The sequence below is a fragment of the Balaenoptera acutorostrata genome, chromosome 13, assembly GCF_949987535.1.
Source record: "Balaenoptera acutorostrata chromosome 13, mBalAcu1.1, whole genome shotgun sequence".
Taxonomy (NCBI): Eukaryota; Metazoa; Chordata; class Mammalia; order Artiodactyla; family Balaenopteridae; genus Balaenoptera; species Balaenoptera acutorostrata.
The window spans coordinates 20738692-20766541 of NC_080076.1; the positions used below are offsets into that span (position 1 = coordinate 20738692).

Genomic DNA, 27850 nt, shown 5'->3' on the forward strand with positions numbered 1-27850 from the left:
TAGAATGTTGAGACTTTGAGCCAGCCTGACATCCAGGGAGGGTAGGACAGGGAAGCTGTAGATGGAGTTCAATCACATGGCCAATAATTTACTAAATCCTCCCCATGTAATGAAACTCCAAGAATAACTCTTGACTTCCTTAGATCTTAAAAGTTCTCATCACAAGGGAAAAAAAATTTTAACTATGTGTGGTGACAGATGTTAACTAGACTTATTATGGTGGTCATTTTGCAATATATACAAATACTGAATCAATATGTTTTACACATGAAACACGTTATATATCAATTATATCTCAATTAAAAAAAGGAAAAAAAACCCAAACTTCCTGATCCCTTGATATATTTTATTTCTTGACCTGGATAGTTACATAGTTTTTACTTATGATTACCCATTAACATGTCCATTCATTTATGTACTTTTCTGTACACATATTTCACAATAGAAATTTTAAAATATTGATATTAATCCAGATTCGATGAAAGACACAAATCTGCAGATTCAGAAAGCACCCAAATCCCAAGCATGATAAAAATAAATATATATTTTGACATATAGTAAAAACTGCAGAGCTCCAAAGATAAAAGTAAATATATTTTAAAACAACCCAAGAGAAGTCAATTCTAAATCCACAGTTCTGAAGACGTAATTTCAGAAAGTAAAAATAATTCTACTTTGAAGAAACATCTGCAATACAAGAAAAAAAGGTGAGCCCCCCCCCCAAGATAAACATGTGAGCACACCCAAACATTAACTATATAAAATACTAACAATATCCAATTTGGAGGTTATATAAAGAACTAGAGGAATTTGGTTAAAATTAATATATTTTAACATCTTTGTGTCGTTTGGAAAGAGGGTACAGATATATACAATTTTTAGATGTTAAGTATGTTAAATTTTTAAGGATAATCAAAAACTTAGAATGTTTAAATTTCAAATCAGTAGAAGGAAAACAGAAAATTCTACCAATCCAAAAGGAAGACAGGAAAGGGATAAGGATGGGAAAGAAGCATAGCATAGAAAAAGAAAAAAATAGAAAGCACAAAATAAGATGGAAAAAGTAAATCCAAACAGACTTGCACTTCTGCACTATGGTGGGACAGATACTCTTAAGTGTTCTCCCAATACAAAACACGAGCTTCTGAAGAAAACAAACGATTTAATTCATTGCTGGGTTGTGCTATATAAGAGAAATTTCCAGGTTCCATCCCTCTACACTCACACAGGGGGAAAAAAAATTGAGCTGAAACAAAAGCAGGAAAGGAGCAGGAAGTATCAGGCAAGAAACAAACTTGTCTGGGTGCTGAAAATAAGACAAAGACAAACTGCATTCAGTCAGGAACCTTGCCGGGGCTACAGTGGTGCCAATGGGTTTGGTACTGCCTCACTGGAAGCAAATGCAAAATCACATCTGAAGGGAAGCATACACAATTTAGGTCCTTTGTTTTCCCACAGATTTAGCTTAGTCACACACTAAAGAAAACAAGCCAAAATAGCACACAACAATATTTAGTACACAATGGTACACACAAAAATTTAGACTTATAAGACTTAAAATACTGAAATGATCAGAAATAGAATATGAAATATTTATGAAAATTTTAAAATTAGAAATGGACTTACAAGAGACTATAATGAATAAACAGGAAGATTAGAAAAAGAATAAAATAAAGAATATAATTATTGACATTAAAACCATCATTAGTGTTTTTAAATCGATCAGACATTGCTGAAAAATGAATTACTAAATAAGACACAGAGCTGATGAAATTAACCAAAATGCAGCACAGATAAACAAGATGATGAAAAATATGAAAGATTAAAGGACATGATAGAGTAAGAAAGTCCATTATTTGTGCAATCACAGTCCTAGAAGAATAGAGAAGCAATATTTGAAGAGTGGCTAAAAATTTAACAGAACTAAAATGAATTGAAAGATACAGAAAGCCAGCATACACCAAGAATAAATAAAAAGAAATTCACATCTCCAAACATTACAGTAAACCTGTAGAACACCAAAGAAAAAAGAGATTATTTTATTAAGAGTAGATAGAGATAAAAAGGTAACCTAAAAAGTCAGATGCTGAGGCACAAAGATGTTGAAAGACCAACTTAAGGCCACAGAATAAATAAATAGCAGAGCGGTGATATACCCCTTGCATTCTCACTTAAGAAAGTGTACTTTTTACTACTTTATTTTCTCTTTTTAAACTGTCCCAAACTGTTTACTTTACTTTTCTTAACCTTTTTTTTTCTTCTAACTTTCCAGTTGTCCAATGATTTCTGGCTGAAAAAATTACAAGGATTATTAGAAACTTCGTAAAAATGTATTATCTAAAAAAGTAATATACTCCTCCATGAATTTTAACTACCTTACCAGAATACTGCATGTAGAAAATTCTATAGTCTTTGATCCTAAGCACTAAATATTTGCATGGTAAATAATTTCTGACATTCTTGATCCAAGTTATTATTTTTGATAACCCCAAACTCCCTGTTAAAAATCCTTGATAGTTAGGGAATTTTCAGATGTCAAGAAATCTAAAACTAATTAAAAGTCCTCACCAGGAAGAAAATATTTTTAAACAACTTTTATTCATGTTTGTACACTTTATTTTTATCATCCTTTCTTTCTTATATCTGGAAAGGATATAAACTTGAGAACAGACCTCCTCCAAACCAGTGCTGACCCACACTTTGGTGTCTTCTAGAAACATCCCCTATGTCTTGCAAATTATAAAATGTCCACAAGCTTATATCTGATTCTTAATCTGGAAGGCAAAAGGGGAACGCAACAACAATGGGAGAAATAGGATACCTATCAATTTAGTCACTGTGTTTATTTGTTGTGGGTATGATATCCTTAATCTCATCTCCAAATCTTCATCTACAAAATTGTAGAGAAGATTAAAACACACCTAATCCATTGTTTTTAGACCCTACAGACTGGCCAGAGGAAATGGACTTCTTCCATTATCTGACATTCTTAAAGACCTATCACTTTGGATTTCTAGTGTCATCCTTCCCTTAATCAACTTGTATGGAGAGTTCCTTCTAGTTCTTTACAACAAATACACTCCCCAGCCCAATTCCCCGCTGGGCCTCTGCCACACAACTCATTCATTCAATACTTACTGAGCACCCTCTGTATGCCAGGCATTGTGGTAGGTTCTAGGTATACAAAGAACCATTAATTGAATATACACTGCTTTGGTATTGTTTTTAAATCAACTTATCGAATGGTACATAGTACTTCAGTCAAAGACATATACATTTTTAGCAGGTTAGTTGGCAATAGAATTTCTTATAGCTATTTCCTAATGAGGTGAATTTCTTGAGCAACTCCATAATGCATAGAAAAAACCTGCTTTTTGGTACAGCATACCAATGATTTGGCCACTCTATTTTTTATATACAGTCATATATATCTTCCTCCCAATGTTTCCACAATGAATGGAAAATGTACTAATGCTGACCATGATATTCTTTTTATTGAAAAGCAATATAAAATAGCTTTAGAAATAAGAGGAAGGTAATATGTTACATTATTTCTGTTATGAATATTTTTATGCTTTGTGCCAGAATTTACTTCCCATAACTTTGTTTGCTTTATCCGGAACATTTTATGTTGTGTTTCTACATTATTGAAAGTATTAGTGTTTAATTTAGAAGAGCTTAATAAACTGTTAATCTGAGAACAATGGTCTTTCCCTTTTTTCTGAGCATGCTTATTTATGTACAGTGTGGAAATCTGATCCTGTTCTCTTCCAATCAGCCAACAGTTCTTTTTGTACCTCTTCTGGTAGTTCATAGAAAACTTCAGGATCAATGTCAGAAGGAAAAGTAACTTTCTCTTCGGTAGAATCTTGCTCTCTATTTTCTGTAAGTCCTTCATGAATAAAGACTGTTGCCATCGGTTGTTTATGGCTGTCTGTAGTGCAGGTTTTGGAGAAAAGTTGCTCACTCTGCAAATTTGGAAATGAATGGAAAACAGATACAGCAGGGTCTGTTTTTGAAAAGTGGAATCCTTGAGACTCTTTAGGTCCTTGACTCATTAGTTCATCTTTTAAGCTACTGTCTATATAATGTGAATAATCCTTTTGGTTAGACACATAAGAGGAACTACTGCTATTTAAGCCTGATGTTCCTGGTTCACAGGGAGATACAGAGGATATCTGTTTGGTATTGGATAAATGATCCCTAGGATTTAAGGAACCATCTTGCATTTGTTTTGTAGAAAAGAAAGATAATACTCCTCTAGAAGCATGTAATGGACAACTCAAACTTCCTTTCCCTTGAACTTTTTCTCTAGATTTTCCAGAAAGGATTTCTTCTTGAATATCTACTGGAAGTTGCTTAAAGACCTCTTGGTCAATACCCTCAGGAAGTGAGGAGAGTGGAAATTCGTTACTGTCTTTTTCTTTAGAAAAACTTGTAGTATCTGGTGGAGACTCCCCAGTTCTTGTACTTTCAATTCTTCCAGTTGGTAGAAAATCACAATTTGTTTCCTTGTCTTTAGAAAAATCCTCCATATGAGTGTCTTTCATTTTCTAGAATACAAGGATAACAGAAAAATTTAGATAACTGATATCTTTTAAACATTCATGCTGCTGAAGTGTGATTGTAGCTATTATCTGACCAACATGTTTCTATCCTACTCTGTAACTTCAATCCTTTTGGCCAGTTCCAAACAACTAGAAATGATCAATCCACCACAATTAGTCACACAACTGTGTGGATCTTTACTCACTATGCCAGGAAGATGGCTTCCTTCCTAGATAGCACTGAGTCAGAAGGTAGGTATGTACTGGAAACCTGGAAAGGACCTAAACAATCATGTATTCAAACTTCCAATTCTGTGAATAAAAAGACTGGTGGCCTATAAAAATAAAATGATACCAAGGGTATCTAAAATATATGTATATGCACAGATAGCATCAAGGGCTGGTTTTCTAAAATTCCCTATTTTGAAGTGTAACATTTAACAGAAAGAAAAAAAAATACTTCTATGGTAAAAACCCAGTATCATTATTAATATGTAGCATTATTCTATATTTACATGAAATAAAAATTTTAAAACACCTTCTATTTTAATTTGCCTAATTTTCCCTCTAGTTCAAGCACCATAAAAATGTACAGATAGTCAAATATAATTCAGGAAACATCAACACATTAGTAACTTCCAAAAAGTAAAAGAAGAGATTTGGGTCATTGTTTTTATTGAGCACGAACTGTGAGCCAGACATGTACAAGGTACTTTCACTTATGTTTGCCTCTCTAATACTACTGTGAATGAAAAACCTTTAATTCTCATTCTACAGACTAATTAAAAAGTAAAAAGTAAACATCTTTTTAAATGTCAGTTAATAAACAGAATAAAAAGGGTCACTGAAAAAAAGTAATTTGAAGGGCACTAATTCAGTATTTCCATAACACTATTCTGTTCTCATTATAAGCTTAAATGTAAATGAAAATATTACTAAAATTATAATGACTGATTAAACAATAAAACTAAAGAAAATAATAAAAACATTTAAAATTAAGAGTTGGACTTCCCTGGTGGCACAGTGGTTAAGAATCTGCCTGCCAATGCAGGGGACATGGGTTCGATCCCTGGTCCAGGAAGATCCCACTGCAGCGGAGCAACTAAGCCCATGTGCCACAACTACTGAGCCTGCACTCTAGAGCCCATGAGCCACAACTACTGAGCCCATGTGCCACAACTACTGAAGCCCACGCACCTAGAGTCCGTGCTCTGCAACAAGAGGAGCCACTGCAATGAGAAGCCCACGCACCGCAACGAAGAGTAGCCCCCGCTTGCTACAACTAGAGAAAGTCCGCGCGGAGCAATGAAGACCCAATGCAGCCAAAAATAAATAATAAATAAAATTTATAGATAAATAAATAAAATAAAATTAAGAGTTAATTGTAGGCATAAACAATTTAGTAAAAGATGATTATTTTTTAAAGCATTTGGTAAACAGAAGTTTGCATTTTCTTTTAGTCATGTGAAAATATGACTAGCCTCTGCCTCTCTATTGCCACACTCTTAATTTCTACAATTGTAAAATGAGGAGTCATATTCTATCAATATTGCTAACAGAATTTTATGTAATTTCAAAACCAAGAAAATTTAAATATTTGAACAGAGACATTTGGGGGGGGGCTGTTGCTGGTAGCTTATGTATAAATTGACAAGATTAGATTTCCAGTATTTGAAAATATTTTCATATGAGCTAATCATCATATTCCTATATACTGTTATAAAATGTTTTAACAGTTCCAAAACAGAGAACCTCTATCAAGGTTTTCTCTTTTATCCAGCGATGTTTATGTTTTATTCTTAGATCACAGTACAATATACTTAAGGCTAGAAACCATAATATGAAAGGCACTATTACAAGTAAGTCATTCAAATCATATCACCCAAAAGAATCTCTAAATTATATCAGTTAAACACAAATTTATCTCTCTAATTTAACCATACAAATCCAGTAACAGCGTACTTACAAAACTGTGCTTGCCAGAGCGTGAAGTTGTTGATAATGATGGTGTTAAATAATAATCAATAGTCCCTTTCTTAGCAGTATTTAGGGCTTTAAGGTTGCAGAAGCACACACTTAAAAGGGTAAGATGAAATGGCATCTTCACATTCACCATATTTCGAAAAAGTTTCATAAGTACATCAACCATTGGGGTCATCACATCATAATTTCCTAAATAAAATGTTTAAGAAGACAATATCTAAACACATTATATCATAATTAATATTAAGAGCTTAATCTAATTTATATTGCTTAGATTAAGAAGTTAAAATCCTAAATAGATATCATTGGGACATCTTGACATTATTTACTGAACTGGGACATCTCAACACTAACACCAACTGCCAAATGAGTTAAGGTTTTCAGAAGATTTGAAATATGGAACTTTTAGTTATGGGAGAATGATGAGGTCAGAAAATCTCCCCATAAAATTAAAATAAAACTGAACAAAATGGTCAAAAATAATCATTCTGAGATTCTGGAATGAACCAAAGGCAAATAAAGTGAGAAGCACTGATTTATGAAAAGCTGCTAAATTTAGGTAATAAAGTGGGGACAGCAGCCTTATTGGTTGGAGTTGCTTGTATCCCCATTTACACAGTACAGTTTGTATAGTAGTTTTACCAGGATGAGGCTGGCTGTGAAAGCCGGAAGGTTTGCTGCCAGAAAGGACTGACCTGATTTGAGGTAGAGGGCAAAAGCCCACACCCAGCAGTGTTGCCACAAAAATGAACTAACTTGGTAGGAAACAAAGGAAATCACATAGCTCTTAAGCCTGGGGTTGCAACTGTGGTTGGGATGAGTGAAAGATCAGTGGACCAGCCATAAATTTAACCCGGAGATCTGGAAATGAGAGAAACACAGAGGGACTGGATAAGCTCTCCTCACAACCCCAGCTGACTGAGAGCTGCACACAGAGAGGAGCCAAGCTTTCCACATGTCTCTCACCAGAATGGCAACAAGCATACCAGGGGAGATGCAAGAGGGACTAGCCGAAAATAAAAGCCAAGGCAGACTTGAAAAAGGCCTAAATTTTGAAAGTGTTCTCCAACCCAAGCACTTGTTTGTTGACAGAAAATGAAAGCCTTCCAGGCTGTAGTATTTGAGCAAACCTTTGACCAATTATTGTCTAACCACCAAACTATGCAGACACAGGGTAACCTCCTAAGAAGACAAAATTAAAAATTTAAATTTAAATTAAAAAAAAGAAAAAAAGTTAAGCAGAGAGATCAGGGGCAACACATCACAGGGAAGGTAGATTTTGCAGCTTAAGTCCAGACAGGTTACAAAGAAAGAAAAGGAAAAAAAAGCCCACAGGGAAAAAAAATCCAAATCCAGAGTTTCTAGAATACATTACCTAGTCCAATTTTCAACAAAATATTACAATACATACAAAGGAAACAAGAATGTGATTCATACTCAGGCAGAAAAAGCAGTCAATAGAAACTGACTTTAAGTTCAATTTAGCAAAGACTTCAAAGTTGTTATTATAGATATTTTCAAAGAATTAAAGAAAATCATTTTAAGGAATTAAAGTAAGATATGATAACCACTACCAAAAAAGAGGGAGTCTCAATAAAGAAACAGAATCAAACATACAAACAAAACAAAACAAATGAAAATTCCAGAGTTATAAAGTATAGTAACCAAAACAACAACAACAAAATCACTAGATGTGTAGCAACAGTTTTGAGGTGACAGATGAATCAGAGAACTTGAATACAGCTCAAAAGAAATGATCTAATCTGATAAAGAAGAAAAAAGTCTGAAGAAAAATGAATAGAATCGCACACACCTATAGGACATTATTATCAAGCATACCATCATATGTGCAATGAGAGTCCCAGAAGGAAAGAAAAAGAAGGAAAGAAAGAATATTTGAAGAAATAAGAGCCCCAAACTCCCCATATTTCATTTAAAAATTTAGTCTACAGAATTAAGAATCTCAATAAATCCCAAGTAGGATAAACACACACACACACACACACACACACACACACACACACACACACACACACACACACACACCACTTAGATATACCATAGTCAAACTGCTGAAAAAGACAGAGAGGTAAATAACTCATCACATAAAGGAGAACAACAATACAACTGTGCCTGGTAACAATTTATTGCCTCTCAGCTACAAATCACCCTTCAGTAACTGCTGTGTGATAATGCATTGGACTCTAAAATTTTTTTTACATTGAACTCAACTGTTAAGTTTTGTCAGTAGAGAGAACTGGAGGACCATTAAAGGAGACAGGGTGTTTCTCTTCCTGGTTCCGATGTACTGTCATTTACCTTTTCTTGCTCCCGTAACATGGTCTGTGTGCGGTACATATGTGTGGAAATATCCAATAGTGCTCGCCAGACCACATGTGTGTGGAACGCTCAGTCCCTCAGCAACCTCCAGCCCCAGTCCAAGCCTAGTGACCATGTTACCATGGCACTAGCAACTCAAACACTGCACATACCAGGCCTGTGCCATAAACAGAAGCCTGACTCTTCCTGCATACCCACCTAATAGGCTTGACTTGCGTATGCCACAGAGGGTTGTTTCCTCCAGCTCTTCCTATGCAGCACCATACCCTCCACCTTTGCACTAGCAGGAGAATGAAGATTCCTTCAGCACAAACACCTACCAGTCTCAGCTTGCCCACATCCTGGAGGATCGTTAACAGAAGCCCTCCCAACATGGACACCTGCGTACCCCAGCTCGTGCGCTGCCCTGCCAGTGAGCAAACTCCCAACATCCCAACACCCCCTGTGCACCCACCAATCAGCCTCAGCTCATCTGCAGATCAGAGGGTGGTATTCTCTTTGCCCAATAACTATGGACCAGCTCTGGGCCAGGTAACTCAAAGGATTTCTCTACCATTCAGTGTTCTGCAACCATACCTTCTCCTTGAGGGGTAAGAGGACTCTCTTTTCCAAGTTTGCCCTTCCTTGGATACTTTTCCTCAGCCCTCAGGGACCTCTTAGAGTATCTTTATATCTTTATAGTCACTCCCCTATCATAATTTAGTAATTCTTTGAAACTTTCCCTGTTCAAATTTCTGTGTGGTTATTCTCTCTTGATTGGAACTATTAACAGGAATCTCTCCTGATTAAACTATTAACAGCTGCCTCTTCATCAAAAATAATGAAAACCAGAAAGCAATGGAATACTATATTCAAAGTACAGAAAGAAACCAGTAAAGGATTATATATCCAGACAAACTGTCATTCAAAAATGCTATTTTGGAGAAGTAGTCCATAAATTTTAGTTAAGTAGAATGGTTTGATAGTGTTGCTCAACTCTTCTTTTCAAATGCAAATGGAACATTCTCCAGGATAGACCATATGCTAGGCAACAAAATAAGGCACAATATATGTAAAAGGACTGAAGTTACTTTAAGTATGTTCTCTGATCAACTAAAATCAAAATGGAAATCAGCAACAAAAAGAAATTTGAAAAATAATCAAATATTTGGAAATTAAACAGCAAATTTCTAAATAAGTTTAAGGGCCAAGGAGGAAATCACAATGGATATTAGAACTATTTTAGCCGTAATGAAAAAGAAACACAACAAAATTTATGGAATGCAGCTAAAGCACTGCTTAGAAGGAAATGTATAACTTTAAACTTGAATTACTAGAAAAGAAAGTAAGTATAAAATAAATAATGTAAGCTTCCATCTTAAGAAACCAGGAGTGGAAAGGCAAATTAAACCTAAAGCAAGCAGAAAGAAGGAAATAACAAAGATCAGAGCAGAAATAAATGAAATAGAAAGTAGAAAGACAATTGAGAAATCAATGACACCAAAAGTTGAATCTTGGAAAAGATTAACAAAACTGATAAACCTTTGCTAGAATGACCAAGGGAAAAAAAAAAAAGAAAACACAAATTACCAAAATCAAGAATGAAAGAGAGGACATCACTATAGACCCTACAAAAATTAGGATTATAAGGGAATATTAACAACTTCATGACAACAAATTAGACAACTTGGATGAAATGCATACATTCCTAGAAGATACAAATGACCAAAACTGACTCAAAATGAACAGAAAATCAGAATAAACTTATAGCAAATAAAGAAATCAAATTCTTATCCATAAAAGAACAAAGCTAGAGAACTTACACTACCTAATTTCAAAACTTACAACAAAGTATCAAGGCAGGGTAGAACTGGTATAAGGATAAACATATAGATCAATGGAATAAGAAGGTCAAAAATAAACCCTTACATTTATGGTCAATTAGTTTTTGACAAAGGTGCTATGGCAATTCAAAGGGGAAAGAACATTCTTTTCAACAAATTCTGTGGAACAACTGGATACCCACAGGGAAAAGAAGGAACTAAGACTCTTACTTTACACAACACATAAAAATTAATTCAAAGTGGATCTAAGTATAAATCTTAAAACTATAAAATTTCTGAAAGAAAACATAAGAGGAAATATCTATGACCTTTAGGTTAGGCCAGGAAATTTTAGATGATATCAAAAGTATTACCCATATAAGAAGAAAAAACCAAAACAATGAAATACCATTACACAGTCATGAGAATGAGTATAATAAAAGAAAATGACAGTACTAAATGTCAATGAGAATATGAAAAAACTGGAACCCTCTATACTTTGTTGGTGAAAATCTACATTGTTATACTCACTTTGGAAAAAAATTTGTCAGTTTAGAGTTCAACTTTACCATACAACCCAGGAATTCCACTCCTTGTAATCTACCCAAGATGAACAAAAGCATATATTTGCCCAATGATTTGCACACAAATGTTCACAGCACCATTTTTTGTAACAGTCAAAAACTGGAAACAATCTAAATGCCCATAAAGAAGTTATCTCATGCTATGTAATTAATTACCATAGTTTTGTTTTCTCTGGAGTTGGGGAGCATTCCTGAGTCTTTACTTTTAATATCTATTAAAAAACTGTAACAAAGTTTTCTAGTGAAAATTTCATATAGAATAAAAGTATTTAATAGTTCACTAACTCCCTGTGAAGACTACCCATCTTTGGATCATATTTCTAACTCAAAGTTTGTTTTTTTAAGAGTTCGACCTGCCAATTAAATTATCAGAAAATTAGTCCATTACCTATCCCTAACTTCTGAATTATGTGGGATGGAATTGGGCACTGACGACTCTCACGGTTATAGTGCTTCTCAGATGAATACCGACGGATTATTAATCTTATTGTATGTGGCTTCCTTCCATCTTGGCAGACTCTAAAAATAAAGAGAAAGAGGAAGCAAGGAATTAGAAAAAGTATTATCTAAAGTTTTTTTAATGGTCCAATATACCTCATTTACCTAAATGTGCCAGATTTAGTAACTGTAACAATTATAAATACAGTTGATAATTAGGCAGTAGGCAATAAAGGTCCCTGAATAGTTCAAGCAAACTTCACAAAGTCTACATAATAAAGCTCTGAAACTTAAATAAGGCTCTCAGGTCTCATGCAGAATTGAGTGCTATCAGAAAAAGAACAGAGATAAGATATAATAATAACAAGCCATTTTACAATCCAAATCCAAAACATAACTAAAAGCAGCATATTAAAATCAGCAGGAAATTTAAGAAACAGAGAATCATTTACTGACAGAAGCAAATATATAAAAAATGACAATTTTTTTACACACATAAAAAAAATAAGATTACAAAAAGAAAAAAAATTTTAATGAGATTATTTCTGTCAAAAAGCATTCCTCAAATAGATCCAAGGGAGTCAGTAATATCACCATTATATGGCATTAGAGAAATAATGTGAAAGATTAATTATACACTATATTTAGGAAGGTAAGTACTTGTCCATGCATCTTAAAAAGTGTTCCATCCAAATAATCTTGGTTTTAGTGTTGAAAACAAAACTTTTAATGACATGGAAAATCCGCTTATAAAGCAGAAAATCTAATTACTAGAGAAAATAAATGTCATCAAAGAATAACATTTTCCTTTCTATATGCGTCACAAACATAAAATATAAGTATTATTAAACATACTCAAATTGATTTTGAATTAGAAAATTTGGATTTTTGTAGTAAACAATTTTTTTCTTATTGCTTTATCACAAAACTTCTTGATTGCTGCTTTAAGATAATATCTTAAATGGTTCCTGTAAACATGTTACTAGTTTAAATATCTTCCAGTTCTATTAAGTTAATATGCAACTCAAAGAGTGTAATTTGGTTCCTATAACTAATTAAGACATACTAGAAAAAGGTTATACTCTAAGCAATCTTAAGACCAGTGTCTAGAGAATGGATTAATGGACCAGTGCCTAGATGTATGATTTTATACCTCTTACATATCTATAGTATTAATCATCATATGCTTGAGAACATTCACACACACGCAATTATTTTTTTTGCCAGTTACTTAGACGGCATTATACAACTCAGTCACTGATATAAGGGGCCACTATGTAGAAAAGGGAATGCCAAGCAGAGACAAAGAGAAATGGTTAATAGTTATTTCACAGGTTTAGAGCATCTAGACTCATTTCTGGGTTGATGCTTCAAATAAGAGAACCTATAAAACGTATACTTCTTGTGGTTTCTCTATTTGAACAACTTTTTCCAGTGACCAGGCATTTCACAGTAGTCTTATACTTAGCTGAAACAAAGCAGATAACCCAGTTTCACTAGCATACTCACAGGCTCAGCCTGAGTCATATCACTGCAGCTGGGTCATATAGCCAGCCAGCTGCGTGCAGCAAATGATGAGCGGCACGGCCCTGCTCAAGACATGGGATTTCAATGCATGTGACAGCAAAGTTGAAGGAAATTTCACTTTATCAGTTTTCTGAGAGTTACAGCCATCCAAAAACCATCTTCTCTAGTCACATTAACCATCCTAGCATCATTACAGAAGCACACCTACCCAAAACTGTTAGACCCCTGACACCCCACTTTGAGAAATCAAAGAAATGGGAGGAAAAGAAATGGAGTATTGAGAAATAGATATATGATGGCAAAGGAGCATCAGAAAACTAAATGTCTTGTTCAGTTTATGCAATGCTATTTGTATACTCATAATCCCAATTGACAGTCTTCATGTATTTATAGGCCAGTAACCCTGCACATAACCACAATCACTCACTGCTCACACATAATCACATTAAGCTATTCCTTCATCTGACTCCATTTTCTTTCACATGGTCTGAGGCACAGGAGATAAAAGGGTTCTTCTGCTTTCTCCATCAATTTCCTATCCTCAATCATCACAAAGTTTATAGGTGCAGCGATTCTAGAGATACGCATAAAACTCCCTTAGGTTAATGATCAGCAGCTTAAGATCCACAGTAAACCATAATGTTACTAAAATTAAGACCAATGGAAGTAGGTAAATTAAATTTAGTTACAAACATGTTACTTTATAATGATCTATCTTTGCATGTTTAGTCTCCAGTTAATTGGTAAGTTCCAAGATAGAACATCAAGTATTCTTTCCATGTACCAGACACAGAATCTATAAGATGATATGGCAAAATGGAAAAATCACCTGTTCAAAAGACTAGCAAGTAGTTCTTCAATCTTATTTTTAGCTTCAACTTCTGATGAACATTTAAATGAATCTTCCTCACTAAAGGACTACCAAAGAAGCACAAATAAGGATTAATATAAACCCAAATAAACATATCCAATTATCAGTGTATATGTCAAATAAATATTCAACACATTCTTTACTAACTTACCTCAAGTACTTAGTTTGAGCCATTTAGTTCACTTTTACATTAAATCTTTTTATCTGCAAGTTATTGTACTCCACTAGAAAGTGCACTGGAAGTCAAGAAAATTACAAAGCTCTAGTACCAATGCCAAGCTTTACTGTACGATTACAGTGAGGCTCTTAATCTCCTAGGACTTGAATCTGAGTTTAACCTTGGGCAAGTTATTTAACCTTTCTAAAGTACAGTATCTTCATCTTAAAAAAATAATGGGAGGAAGAGGGAGTAAGGGAGGGGTAAAAGGTATGAACAAACAATAGCACTACCTACCGGGAAGATTCATTGTGAAGATTAAATGGGATAATGTATATATTATTATCCCTCAGGAAAAAAATTAATCAATGTTATCTGGTTGATTATACCTTTCTCCATCTCCTAAACCATTAGACTACTCTGAAAACAAGATTTTTAAAAATTATAATATTTTGCCTCCTGTATACAATATAGGCTATTAAAATTAAGTAGTATTCAATCAAAGTGGCTAACTTGAGACTTAAATACTAATTCTTAGATTCAATTTAAGAATATTTATTAATCTACTATAATAAATAGCCTTCTCATAGGAAAGGGATCATGTACTAACCTAAAACGCAAATTAAAATAGTAAGAACAAAGTAGTAAAACTAGGAATCTTTATCTCAAATAATGTGACAACCAGTATTCAATTAAAATAAACATCATCGTCACGTACCTGAGGTGGTCCTGAGGGTGTCACAGGAGAGTTATCCTCTCCAAAACTGAGCTTCTGGATACGCTGAGCAACTGAAATTCCTAATTCCTTTTCTAATATTTTGGATGAAAAGGTTTGAAGATCACGCACACTACTGATACCCAGTGCTTCCAGACGTTTGGTAGTTTTATAGCCAATACCTAAGCAAAAAGAAATGCATACGGTGTTACAATAGTTTTTCTCTTTAAAATTAGCTAATTAAAATATTATAAAGATATCAACCACAAGTTTTGATACCATAATTGGTATTTTGTTAAGCTCAAACTTTATTAAAAATTAGGTTATTGTTCTGCTCAAGGCCTCTGAGTTATGAACCACCTCGAAAACCTAACAACCATAGTATAATATAATGAATAAGGAGACAACCAATAAATGCTGTCTTGATATTGATAAAATGAAATTTTTACCACCTGTTACATAACAATGTGGAAGTACTGAAGAATCATAGTTATTATTCATGTAAAGAAAGACTGTCACTACAGCAATTAAAATTCATTACCATTTGCTAATTATTAGCTAACCTGATTGATTTCTATACACAATACCACACATTTATATCTGGAGGTAGTAACCATCCCAAATACAACTTCGAGCCAGAAAGCGAACAAATCTTCTCATTAGCGAAACTCCTATGACAAAGTTCTTGCACCAAAACTCAGTCATACTTTAGCACAGGAAAAAAATTAATGCTGTGATAAAGGACCATACGTTTCCAGGTTATAACTTTCATGATCATATTCAAACTATACAAAAGTAGGTAGAACTAGGAAAATACTTTCATAAATATAGATTCCTAATATAGATTCCCTCCAGAAAACATCAGGTTTTTTGGTTTTCACCAAGAGCCAAGTACACAGGTTCTAAGAATTAATTACCCGTAGCTGTAATTTTTAAACTTAAAGAAATACAATAAAACCAATATATATTTTTCAAATATATTTGTCTTACCAGGCATTTCCTTTATGTGGTTCAAACTATGAATGAGATCTTGAGAACTTTCAGGTAGTAAGAGTGTTTGCTGATTTGGTTTAAAGATGCCAGACACTAATTTTGCCAATAGTTTATTAGAAGCCACTCCAGCACAGCCTGTGAGACCCAACTGATTATACATGGCTTCCCGCATCTCAGCTGCAATCTGAGATCCAATAAGTAGTCTGATGTGCAAGATGTCATGCAGGTTTATAGCTATAAAAACAGCCAATGTTGTTAAAAGTCACCATCACACATTTTAATTTTCTTTTTAACAAATGAGTTTTAAAAACATAAAGGGCTTAATCTATATCCAACCCCCCTTCCCCACCACCATACTGCTACACACTTAACTAATCTCTCTTGTCCTTCACAGGAATTCTGTAAAGTAACTACCACAAGTGAATTCCAAGGCCTGTGATAGCAAATGCATACTGGGAGTGTTGAATGATTAACAGATTACAAAAACTGATCTCTCATAAAAAATTCCGACAGACATTAGTAGAACTTTTACTCATGTTTATCTGGAAGTAAGCATAAAAGTAAAAGTGTGACATTAATGATAAAGCTAACATTACAGCTTTAAAGATCTGAATCTAAACTTTACACACTAGTGGTATGTGCTATTAAAAACAATTTTGGATTTGTTTATAGTTTAAGAGATCTTTTATTAAAAGTATAGGGAAATTATACAGAAACAAATTTTCTTAGGTGTGAAAATGACATTAGAGTTATATGAGACAGTCCTTAATCTCAGGAGTATTTACATTTCAAGTGTTATGATGTCTGTAATAGTGGCTCAACAACCTATCAACCAATCAATAAACAGCAAGATAAAGCAAATGTGGCAAAATGATAACAATGGGAGTATCTACAAGGAAGGGCATAACGACTGTTCTCATTGTATCATTCTGTCAACTTTTTTGTAGGTTTAAAAAAAATTTTTAACACAATCTTACGTGGAGGAGAAAGAAGAATTCATGAAGAATTAGATATTTTAGGATATAAGACCTAGCTCTCTGTAATATGTTCTAACAAACAGAATCTAAGTTTGCTTTAAAAATTACACAGAAACACATTTGGAACCTTCTTGCTACCCAGACCTTGAAAGTGACAAAAGAGCACAGGTACAAAAGACACATGAAAGCTTCATATCTTCTTCTAAGACAGAATGGCAGCTCTACTTCTTTTCTTCTTTAATATCCGGGAGGTGGATAATGACTGGAGACTGATCCACCAGCTCTCAAAAAAGGGGGATAAGAGAAAGCACATGCTGGCTGAGACCTATGAGCAAGTATGTCAGGACAAGTCTTAGAGAAAAGCAGAGTAGCTTGCCTTCTACATGGTATGATTTGGAAGTCACCAGCAGTCACAAGATGTTTGAAAGCCTAATTAGATATTCAGTAGGGTTGATTGCAGCTTATTTTCAAATGCAAATACCCCTGGAAATACCATCAGTCATTCATACTTTAATACGCGAAGGAGAGGAACCATTCTGTTTTCTTGCTAAGAGTTGGCAAAGATTATTTGAACTGATTAAATATGAGCTTGCAGAAGATGGCAGGTAGGCCTGGACAAGCTTCCACAAGGGCTAACTTGGGAGGGTCTTAGTGCCTTGGGAGAATAGAAGTGAGCAAGCAAAGAGGCAGCAAAGGCAAATTTAGTCTACCTATAACATTTTGCTTAAAAATGGTTTTAACAAAATCAAAAATTACTCTAAAAAGCCAACTCCTGTAACTTAAGGATGACCTAAAGAGTCATCCTCTTTAAAAACGATAACACAGGGACTTCCCTAGTGGCGCAGTGGTTAAGAATCCGCCTGCCAATGCAGGGAACACGGGTTCGATCCCCGGTCCGGGAAGATCCCACAGGCCACAGAGCAACTAAGCCCGTGCGCCACAACTACTGAGCCTGCACTCTAGAGCCCGCAAGCCACAACTACTGAGCCCGCGTGCCACAACTACTGAAGCCTGTGCACCTAGAGCCCGTGCTCCGCAACAAGAGATATCCCACGCACCGCAACAAAGAGAAGCAATGAGAAGCCCGCGCACCGCAACAAAGAGTAGCCCCACTCACCACAACTAGAGAAAGCCTGTGCACAGCAACGAAGATGCAACGTAGCCAAAAAATAAAAAAATAAAATAAAAACTGTAATACAAGACTGTGTCAGAGAAATGAAAAGTGCACAAAGCACTGAGCTACATGTCATCAAAATACCATTTTCTGCCTATTTAATATGGAATAGCAATAGCTGATTTTAATCATCTTAGACTGTTGAAATATGGCTAATATATCCAACAAAAGCCAGAATACTTTCAGAAAGACATAATCGACTCTCTGAACTGACTGAACATTAAGAAATGTAGATACTTTTAGTTACTAAATAGAATGAATAAGAACCCACTTACGCTGATTATCGTATACATGACCCGACACAGTCAGTGCTGAGTGTTCATCACTTTGAAGCTGCTCTAGTCTCTTCTCAACCATTTCTGTTAGATCCACAAAATTTTCATCAAACCCGAGTCTCTCAACAATTGGACTAAATTCTTCCAACAACTCTAAATTAAAATAACATTGGAGCACAGATGTAACTGAAGTTATAACTAGAATAGATTTAACTCTTTTATGCTTAAAAAAATAACAAAATATGTTGTTAAAGGTTTTACATATATTCACAGTCCCATAATATCTTTAATAAAGTCCTCAGTTAACTGGGATTTTTTTTTTCTGTACCACATTCTGAGTAAAGGCAATATTTTCCAACAAAATAAGTCCAAAAATAACATTTCCTGGGCAGATACTCATAGCAATAAGTTTCTCAATCTCCTATACCTATAATTTCTCTATCTGCAGTGCATTAATTATCAATGCTTATAGTTAATTATGATCTTGAAGCAGTAGGTCAAAGAATAAATTACAGTCTGCTTAGAGAAGTAAAAACAAGTAATAATATATTCTAGCTATGTTTTTCGTAAGAATTTTTAAAAGGCAAAACAAAATAAAATTTTAAATTTCCAGTTAATACTAATCTACAGAGAAAAGTTACTTAATTTTCAAAATATACTACAATGCAATATTTTTTGATTAGTTACCCTCCAGCACATTCCTTAAGGGCAGAGATGGACCATGACTTACATGTATTTGAATGTCCAGCCTCTAGCACAATGCCTAGTCCATAACTCAAATGTTTACTAAATTGAGCTGAACCAAGATTTGAAATAAGTTCAAAAAGACTTATCGATTCTCATTTTTAGGATTAAAACTAATAATTTGAAATCATTAAGAAGAATTTTCACTTCTCTCTGAATCACCTATGACACCAGCTAGATGGCAGAAAACAAATTATTAGCCTCTTATTATATAAAAATGCATAGGTTCTTAAAGTCCTATAATATGAAAGCTCTGTTTTATTGACGCCAACACTGATAACAGCAGGAGAAAACAATTAATAAAGATAACAGTGTGATCTGGTGACCACCAAAAATCACTTTCAACCTACCTAGAGAAAACCATATATCTACTCTGAGGAAAACCTGACAATGTGTCTGACCATATAAAAGGATTCTTTTGAATTTCCCTCATCAATTTCTGCTTTTCTTCCCCAAAAGTATATACCTGATATCCAGCAGTAACAGATAGAAAATAAAAGTTTATCAAAACAATACTATATAAAAAACAAAGAACAAGTTAAGTGCTAAGGAGAAAAGCAAGTTAAGTACAGAATCATGCACAAAGCTGGTGGATCGCTGAATATTGATTGATTATATTGGTTCTATTACTAGGTCATAGGAATAAATCACTTATCCATTCCTGAAGTTAACCTCGTTTTTGCTGTCAACTTGTCAACTCCATAAACAAAAGGCATTTATTAAACATATGATTACAAAAGGCCAAAGAGAGGAGTTATAATTAGAGAAAAAGCTAGACAAAAATGTAATACTGCAGAATAAAAATATGAAATAAACAATAAGGTTATACATCATAAATAGGTCTGAAATAAATTCAGTATAGGACTATTAGGCTATGTTCCTATTTCAACTCAGAAAATACCATGAAAAAAATTAACAAAATAACATTCTATCGATGCATAAATCATGCTTAGAATATTTATTGTTACTATATTAGTGCATTATTAATTCTTTCAAGATACTACTTTATAAAACTTATAAAGAATCAGCATAAAAACTGAGATTTACTCATTGAATTTCCAGTGATATTTTCACTGTGAAGAGCTGCAGTGGCACAGAAATCATAAGAGAAAGACTGATAAGTCTGACACCATAATGTCAGCCAAAACACAAATTGGAAAAGTAAAAAAGATGAAACACAAATTGGAAATACATTTATAACACATGGCCATCAAAGGGTTAATTTCCTTAACTTCCCCAAACAATGACACAAACTAATCAGAAAAGACAGGAGCAATCTAAATAAAAACGGGCCCAAGTGAAAAGGCCATTCACAGAAAACATATATAAATGACCAAAAATACATGAAAAAATGCTCACACTTACTTATAGAGAAATGCAAATCAAAACAATGATTTACTATTTTTTCTACCTATAGGCAAAATCTTTATGAATATCTAATACTGTCATACATACTAGCAATATGTTGGGACAACCTCAAGTGCAACATATAGCAGTATTCAAAATTTCTAATGCAAATTATCTTTGACCTAGCAATTAAACTTTAGGAACTTACTTTAAGGATATCTTCATGAAAGTATGTGAAAATTTCTGTATGAAAATGTCTACTGAAGCATATATTTGGAAGAGCAAAAAGTTGGTAACAGAGAAATAATCCCTCACTATCAGGGAAACCACATAATTTACAAGATATCTTTTGAATAAAAGGAGGTGCTATTAATAATTACATAGGGACAATGGGCATAAAGTGGGACATACTGTCTTCGTGTCAGTAAAGGAATGGTTAAATAAGTTTGGGACAAAATACAACAGAATACTGTGCAGGCATTAAAAAGAATGAGGAAGAGCTATATGAATGAGATGAAATATCACCAAGAACAAAGGCAAGATGCACACTGTCTGTATTATATCATCTCTTCTATGTACAGTAAAAATTAACTTCTGAGTATTCAGATACACACACATAATTGTGCACATTGTCTATTCACACATAGACATATACACACATGTGGCGGAAGGGGTTTGGGTCATTGTTTTACACATATGGAAAAACCTGATACTGGTTTTTGCATCTTGCCTTTTACTCAACAAGGCATATCTCTATGAGTCAAACAGTACAGCACAAAGCATTCTTTTTAATGGCCATATAATATTCTATAATAGAGAAGTCTTAGTTTATTTAGCCATTCTCATCCTGATGAGCAATTGTTTTCATTCCATATTTTTAGCAATTATGAACCATGCTACAAGAGACATTCTTGTACATATACATTATTTTAGTTCTATTAGATAAATCCCCAGCAGTGATATTATTGGGTTAAAGAACATAATAGGTATCTTTAATTTCAAAAAATGTTTCTAGATTGCTTTCTTGAAAAGGCTGTAATACTTTGTTTCTACTTTTTCTCACATTCTTATTTTTAGTACTAATGAATTTGAGCATTCTTTTTCCACATTGTTGAATTTGCTCTTTTTGTTAATTGCCTATTCATATCCTTTGTCCACTTTTCTTAAGTTTCTTTTTCTTCTTAAGAGGTCTTGGATATTATATTTAATGCTTTCATCTGAAAACTGCTACAAATAACCAAAGAACAAGTAAACAAAAACAATAGCAAACAAGATAAATAAAAAGCTGATCCTTACACATTTTAAAACTATATATATTTGCCATATGCCAGTACAACATATGGTTTCATTTTTCCTGTAATTTACTGAAACACTAAGATTCAAACCCAAACCTTAGTAAGGGGGAGTTTATCTACACTGAAATATTTAATATATACATAAAATCAAAGAAAAAAATATACTAATCTTTGCTAATACTTCCTAACAAATTGGTTTTTAATTATGTTAATCAAACATTACAGAAGCCTCTCTCAACTACCATTAGTGCATTAGAGTACAGCATATTTCTTCATAGTTCATTTAAACTTGGCATTTAAATTTATAATTAAAAATATCTGGTTCTTTTTGGTTTATTGTCTCCCATTTTCTCACTTTAAAATTTTTTTTACATTTTCTCATATTTATGTAAACATCAGCATGACAGAGTTCAAATTCCTTCCAACTATACATTTTTGTCACCATTACTCATAATATATTAAGTCATTCTCATATAAATTTTTTTAAAATGGGAAAGCCCCAAAATAAAAGGAAACTGACTTATGCATTTTACATTTATTGAAAGATTCATGTAGTTAACAGGCATCCTATAGAAAAATTAATGCTGAAAGTATATTGCCCATAATCTGTACCTGTAACCTTATATGACATCTCTCTGTAACGAGTCAAGTCTTCTCCGTTAACTAATACTAGTTGTGGACACTTTTCTTTTGCATCTCTGACATTCATAAGTTTCTTAACTCCAAGTTTCCTAGCTTCATAGTTGCAGGTAACCACCAAATATTTCTGCTGAACCCCTATAAGAAATAAGTATTTTATGAGAAAATTGAGCAGGATTAAAAATTAAAATTAAAATATATTTTACTTATTCCATATTATAATTGTAAGTTGTAATACCATCTGTTTTGATAAGAATAAAAAGCTCTCAGTTAAAAAATACAGCCTCCATTCATCAAAGTTCTATGAAGTACAATTTAACAAAAATTTCCACAAACCAGCAATTCTATGAAGTCTTCTGCAAAAAGATACAAATAAAATCATCTGAGGATTTTTTTCAAACAATACGAAACCAAATTAAGTTATATTGAATTAGCTCTATATAACTTTATATATAACTCTAGGCCATGTTTTATCAAAAAATAAAGCAGATGAAAATAACTGAGTACAATTAACTACCGGTTGCTGCTAGAAAACCTAACTTGTCTTCTGAGTAACTTTCCAATGAATATAAAGCAATGTTCTGTTACAAGTGCCAACCTACAGCAATTACTAGGGATCTCCCCCAATCAGTGTTCTAATTATTGAACTGTTCTTCATAGTAATCTGCAGAAAAGATTATAGACAGAGAGGTGGCATTATGAGCCCCCTCCTTATCAAAATGATTAAGTTATGATCATCTACAGACTGTTTAGAAATTCTAGTTTTCCGGTAGCTTAAAATTGCTAAAATTATTTGCCTTTCTCTTTACACAAGTTGACTACTTGTTTACCACTACTGAAGTAACGTTCATCTAAAATATGTAAAACACAAATATGTAGATGGGGAAAAAAAGGTTATGTCCATTCCCCTAATGTAAGACATTTTGTTTCTAAAATCTTCATACTATAAACAAGGCAAAGAAACATTATTTCATACATTTTTGATATATCAGATTATGCCCAAAAATAGAATCACTGGGTCAAAAGTAATAATTTATGATTCACCAGTGAACTATGTAAAAAATCAGATTAGTAACTTCCTTAACTAAAAAAGAAGTCTTTTAATGCAGGATTAATGGACTCACCATTATGTCACCAGCCCAAGTTAAGTAGTCATGTATTTGCTGAGTATAAATGAAAGACTATGATGCTTTCTCCTAGAAACTTTCAGCATTATATCCCTCACTTCCTGGTAATCATTCATTCCTGCATCTTCATTACACAATACCTTTTTACTAATCATTACTTACAGAACATCTTGTTACCATGCTACTAGTTAGAAATGCCTTCAGAAGAAAATTGAGGTCCCCTAATCCTAACTCCTTGACAGACTTAATTTTAAAGATCCTAGACTGACCTTGGCATACCAAAAACTAGTCATCAGTCATCCCTCTGTTCCTTAGTAAATCAACTAGGCTGAGTTGAATTGGGGACTTAGCAAAACCAAAATAGACACCAGAGGGAAGCAGCAGGTGAACCAAAATTGCTCTTTATGATTTTACTAAAAGATAAATCCTTACTACATGCATAAAAGAAGTTTTTAGAAATTTAAATTACTTTTCCAATTTAAGATATAGTAAAAAAAGAAAGTTTTTTTAAAAAAAGCCAACATAATAGTAACTAAATCCCCAATGTAAAATTTCTCTTTGCCTTTTATTTTAAAAGATACTTATGATTTTATGGAAAACTTGTACTGTATGCCTTAACATTTTGGGTTCTGTGCAAAATCCAACTATTTTGTCGAATGTTACACAATTCAAGAGTTAATTTCAAAAGTGGGAGAATAAATGACAACTTCCATTAAAATTAATAAAAGAGATTGTTCTTGAGACGAGATGGTTGTAAAATTTCAAACACTGAGAAAAAGACTAAAAGCGTATCATGGTCTCTCTGTTCATCCGTTTGGTTAACTATTCTACTTGTGTCACATTCACCATTGATTAAACGAGGCTTATGAAGTTTACACCTGTGGTGAAGCAAAGATTACTATCTATAAAGCATCACAGAACTGCTTCCAACATGTATTAATATGGTTAATAAATCATAACGTAATAAACGTAATAAATAACGAATACTATTATACAAAGAAAACAGTATCAAACTCCAGAATTACCTAAAGGTTTGCCCTTCAGCTCTGGATTTGAGATCATTTCTACTTGTGCGTAAAAGCAATCCAGATCCACGTGTACTATGACTCTAGAGGAAGAACTTCCTTCTGGCACCACTTGATCATGGACTGCGGCACAATATGCAAAGGAATATAAAAATACATTCAGGCTGCTTATCGTCTCCGAGCAACTGCCAGCCCCTTAAAACATGGCAACTGAGAAAGAAGAATGCAGAGTGATTTTTTCAAGTTTTTTTTCCTGGATTTATCACATGTGTCAAAGCATCTAAAAATTACAAAGACATGAGAGAAGCTCCACCCACAGTAGAGTCTTCAGTCCTGTTTAGTTACTATTTCTTTGTATACTATATTTTTCTCAGGATAGTAATAAATTTAAGGAAAAGAATTTATCAATAATGGAAGATTGCAAGAGGTAATCCTAGGACTTGGAAGTTTATGGGAAAATTTAGAGTAAGTTGAAAGGGGCAGAAAAGTTTAAACACTGACCTTTCAACCAACTTAAAAAGTATTCTAAGTGGCATGTCCTTAAATTAAAAAAATAATCTGAAATACAAAGCAGCACAAGACAGAACCTATGGGTCCCAATGGACTACATTTAGCTCCCATATGAGATCAAGATTAGCTGGTTCAATGCTGAATACCCAATACCTAAAACAGAGCCTGGCATATAACAGACTACCAATAAATACTTGCTAAATTGAAAGGCAGAGTAAATATTTCCTGGATTTTAAAAAGTAGCTCATGTCTTGAGGGAAGGGGCAGAGGGATAAGACAGAGGAGATTCCAGCTCTTAACACCAGTTAAAAACAAGGCAGGCTAAATGCAATGTGGTTTTCTGGTTTGGAGCCCGGAACAGAAAAAAATTAAGTGGAAAAAAACTGGCAAAATCTGAATAAAGCCTGTCCTTTCATTAATAGTATGCCAATGTTACTTTCTTAGTTTTGACAAATGTATCATGGTGACGTAAGATATTAAAGTTAGGAAAAGCTATCTGTGCATCTCTGTAAATCTAAAATCATTCCAAAATTTAAGTTTTTAAGAAGGGGGGCGGGGGTCTAGGAGGCAGGGAAGGAGAGCCTTGGCCCCAGGCCCGGGGGGTGGCGCGGTGCAAAGTAGGGTCCAGAGGCTGGAAGTGGGTCACCGGAGAGGCGGCCACTGCAGACGTGCCTCGTCCCCGGTTCCGAGCTGAGCCGTCTCTTCCCGTCTGGGCTGAGCCCGGGCCCCAACCTTTGCCAAACGGACGACAAGTTCCCCCGCTTCTGCAACCTTTAGGCAGCCGGGGACTCTTCCGCTTTCACTGGGCTGTTTTGACGGATTACAAATGCACCCTCGATTAACCAACTGACGCGCCCACCCTACTGCTACTGGGCAAAAAAAATTCCCTCTCGGGATCTTGGCCTCAAAACACCGGGCAGCGAAGGGCAGCTCTCTCAGCGGAGCCGGGAAGACGAAAGGAGCCGAGCCGGGCGGACGGTCGCACCCCAACGGCCGCCGCCACTGCCCCGGAAGTCCGCCCGCCCCGCGCTGCTCATTTACACCAAGGGAGGCCGCCGGGCTCCTCAGACCCCAGCGCACCCGGCGAGCTGCCGGCTGCCCCCGCCTCGGCCCGCTCCATGACCCGAGCCGCGTCCTCTTCCTCGTCGCGGTCGCCTTCCTCCTCGGGCTCCACCCCCTGCTTCTGCGTCCCGCCCCAGCGGCCAACCGCAGGGCAGCTTCCGACCGCTTCCGCCCGGTCTCCAGGGAAGCCGCTCCGGGCTGGCGCCTGCGCGGTCTGCGCCGACCCGCGGGCTGCTCCGGAGGACTCGCCGGCTGGGAATCCTCCAGACCAGCGTGCGGGGGTTCCCTCCCGCCCAGCCGTGAATGAGAGATTGTCGTACCACACAGCTCATTTTTTTCTTAAGGTCTTCGGAGTGAGTCCCACACCACAAATTTTAACTGTTTATCTTTACTTAGAAGCCAGCCTGTTCTCCTGATCAACTGTTAGCAGAATTGCTAACCCTTAGATGCTGAATGATTTATGCTGATGGAGTTGGGGGAAAGGATGGAAATTATGGTGACAGCAGGGCGACCATGTAAACTAATATGATTAGCAAGTATGTTAAAGTTTGCATTTTGTTTGTTTGGTGTTTGATTCAAAGATACTGTGACAGATTGGACCCCTGAATTTTTAATCATTTAAACTGAATAGGATTTTGATACATGAGCTTTGGAGTCGGGTAAAGTTCTCAATCCAGACCCTCCAACTTGCTAACTGTGACTTTGGGCAGGTTAAATAACTGCTCTGGGCCTGTTTCTCCACTGTTTAAAAAAAAAAAAAAAAAGGTCTTGAGTGTATTGGGATTAAATGAACGAATGAAAACTAACATACGCTTTAATATTCCAATGAATATAAAACACCTGGGACATGGAAGGTTAGAAGGTGCTCAATAAATGTTCATTCTCTTTGCTTTCTGTTGAGATGCCTTTTGTGCCTCTGTGTGTGTGTGTTTCTTCCAACAGAGAAAATTTGGAAATTACTGTGCGCGTGTGTGTGAATGAATATATATATATATATTCACACAATTATTTTGATTTTTTTACAGGATTCTTTCATAAATAGGTTGTGAAAACTTTGAGAAACCCATTAAAGGACATGCTGATGCATCCATAAAGAAGGAATGAGAGGCAGAGCTGGGGCTCGGTGGTTTGGAGACCAGGTCTTCTTCCTCTTTGGGTACTTTACACTTAGACATCTGGACCAGTTCCTTCAGAGTCTCCAGTATGGGATCTAAGACACCAATTTAAAGCTATCCTGCCTTCTTTGCGATTGCTATTTGATAAGTCTAGATAAAGTACTTTTGAATTAAGTGCCTCTTTGGCTATCATCAAGGGTCCAATTACTTGTAGACAGCTAAGGTATTTTGTTTCAATTCCTCCATGTTGAGAATGATACAAACCAGGGAAGTACTATGGCAGGTTAAAACAGTTCCTTTATAAGAGCCCTAGGGTCACTAACATTCAACAGCTTGACTAAAAGTGAACCAGCATTGAAAAACAACACACATAATAAAGCCCTCTTTAGTTGAATTTATTTCCCTGTCAATTGTCAAACTGAAGAGTGACTTTAAATTTAATAGAAGAACAGACAAATGGAACCTTGCAACCATAGGGGAGCGAGCCAGGCTGGCTTTGTGAGTGTACAACCTATGAAATAACACAGAGTTCCGCACTTAGAAGGGCCCCTCACTTGATTTAATGTTCTCCTGTTGCTGTCTTGAAATTCTTAGTAATTTTTG

At 35.0% G+C, this 27850-nt stretch overlaps 1 protein-coding gene across 4 annotated transcripts; it reads right to left on the reverse strand.

Annotated features, from left to right (window-relative positions):
• Window positions 1-331: 331 nt before the first annotated feature.
• POLI (DNA polymerase iota) lies at window positions 332-26250 on the reverse strand. Of its 4 annotated transcripts, none has more exons than XM_057527061.1 (10): window positions 26151-26250; window positions 24561-24683; window positions 22382-22546; window positions 18384-18536; window positions 15955-16191; window positions 14968-15146; window positions 14051-14139; window positions 11645-11775; window positions 6514-6719; window positions 332-4553 (listed from the first exon to the last, which is right to left on the reverse strand). In XM_057527061.1, exons 1-10 carry the CDS (start codon window positions 26188-26190, stop codon window positions 3732-3734), a joined length of 2145 nt encoding a protein of 714 aa, XP_057383044.1. In that variant the 5' UTR covers window positions 26191-26250; the 3' UTR covers window positions 332-3731. The 4 variants fall into 4 exon arrangements, with proteins under 4 accessions (XP_057383044.1, XP_057383043.1, XP_057383042.1 ...); XM_057527060.1 differs by having other exon boundaries at window positions 26112-26250; XM_057527059.1 differs by lacking the exon at window positions 26151-26250 and adding an exon at window positions 25803-26091.
• Between the last annotated feature and the right edge of the window lie 1600 nt (window positions 26251-27850).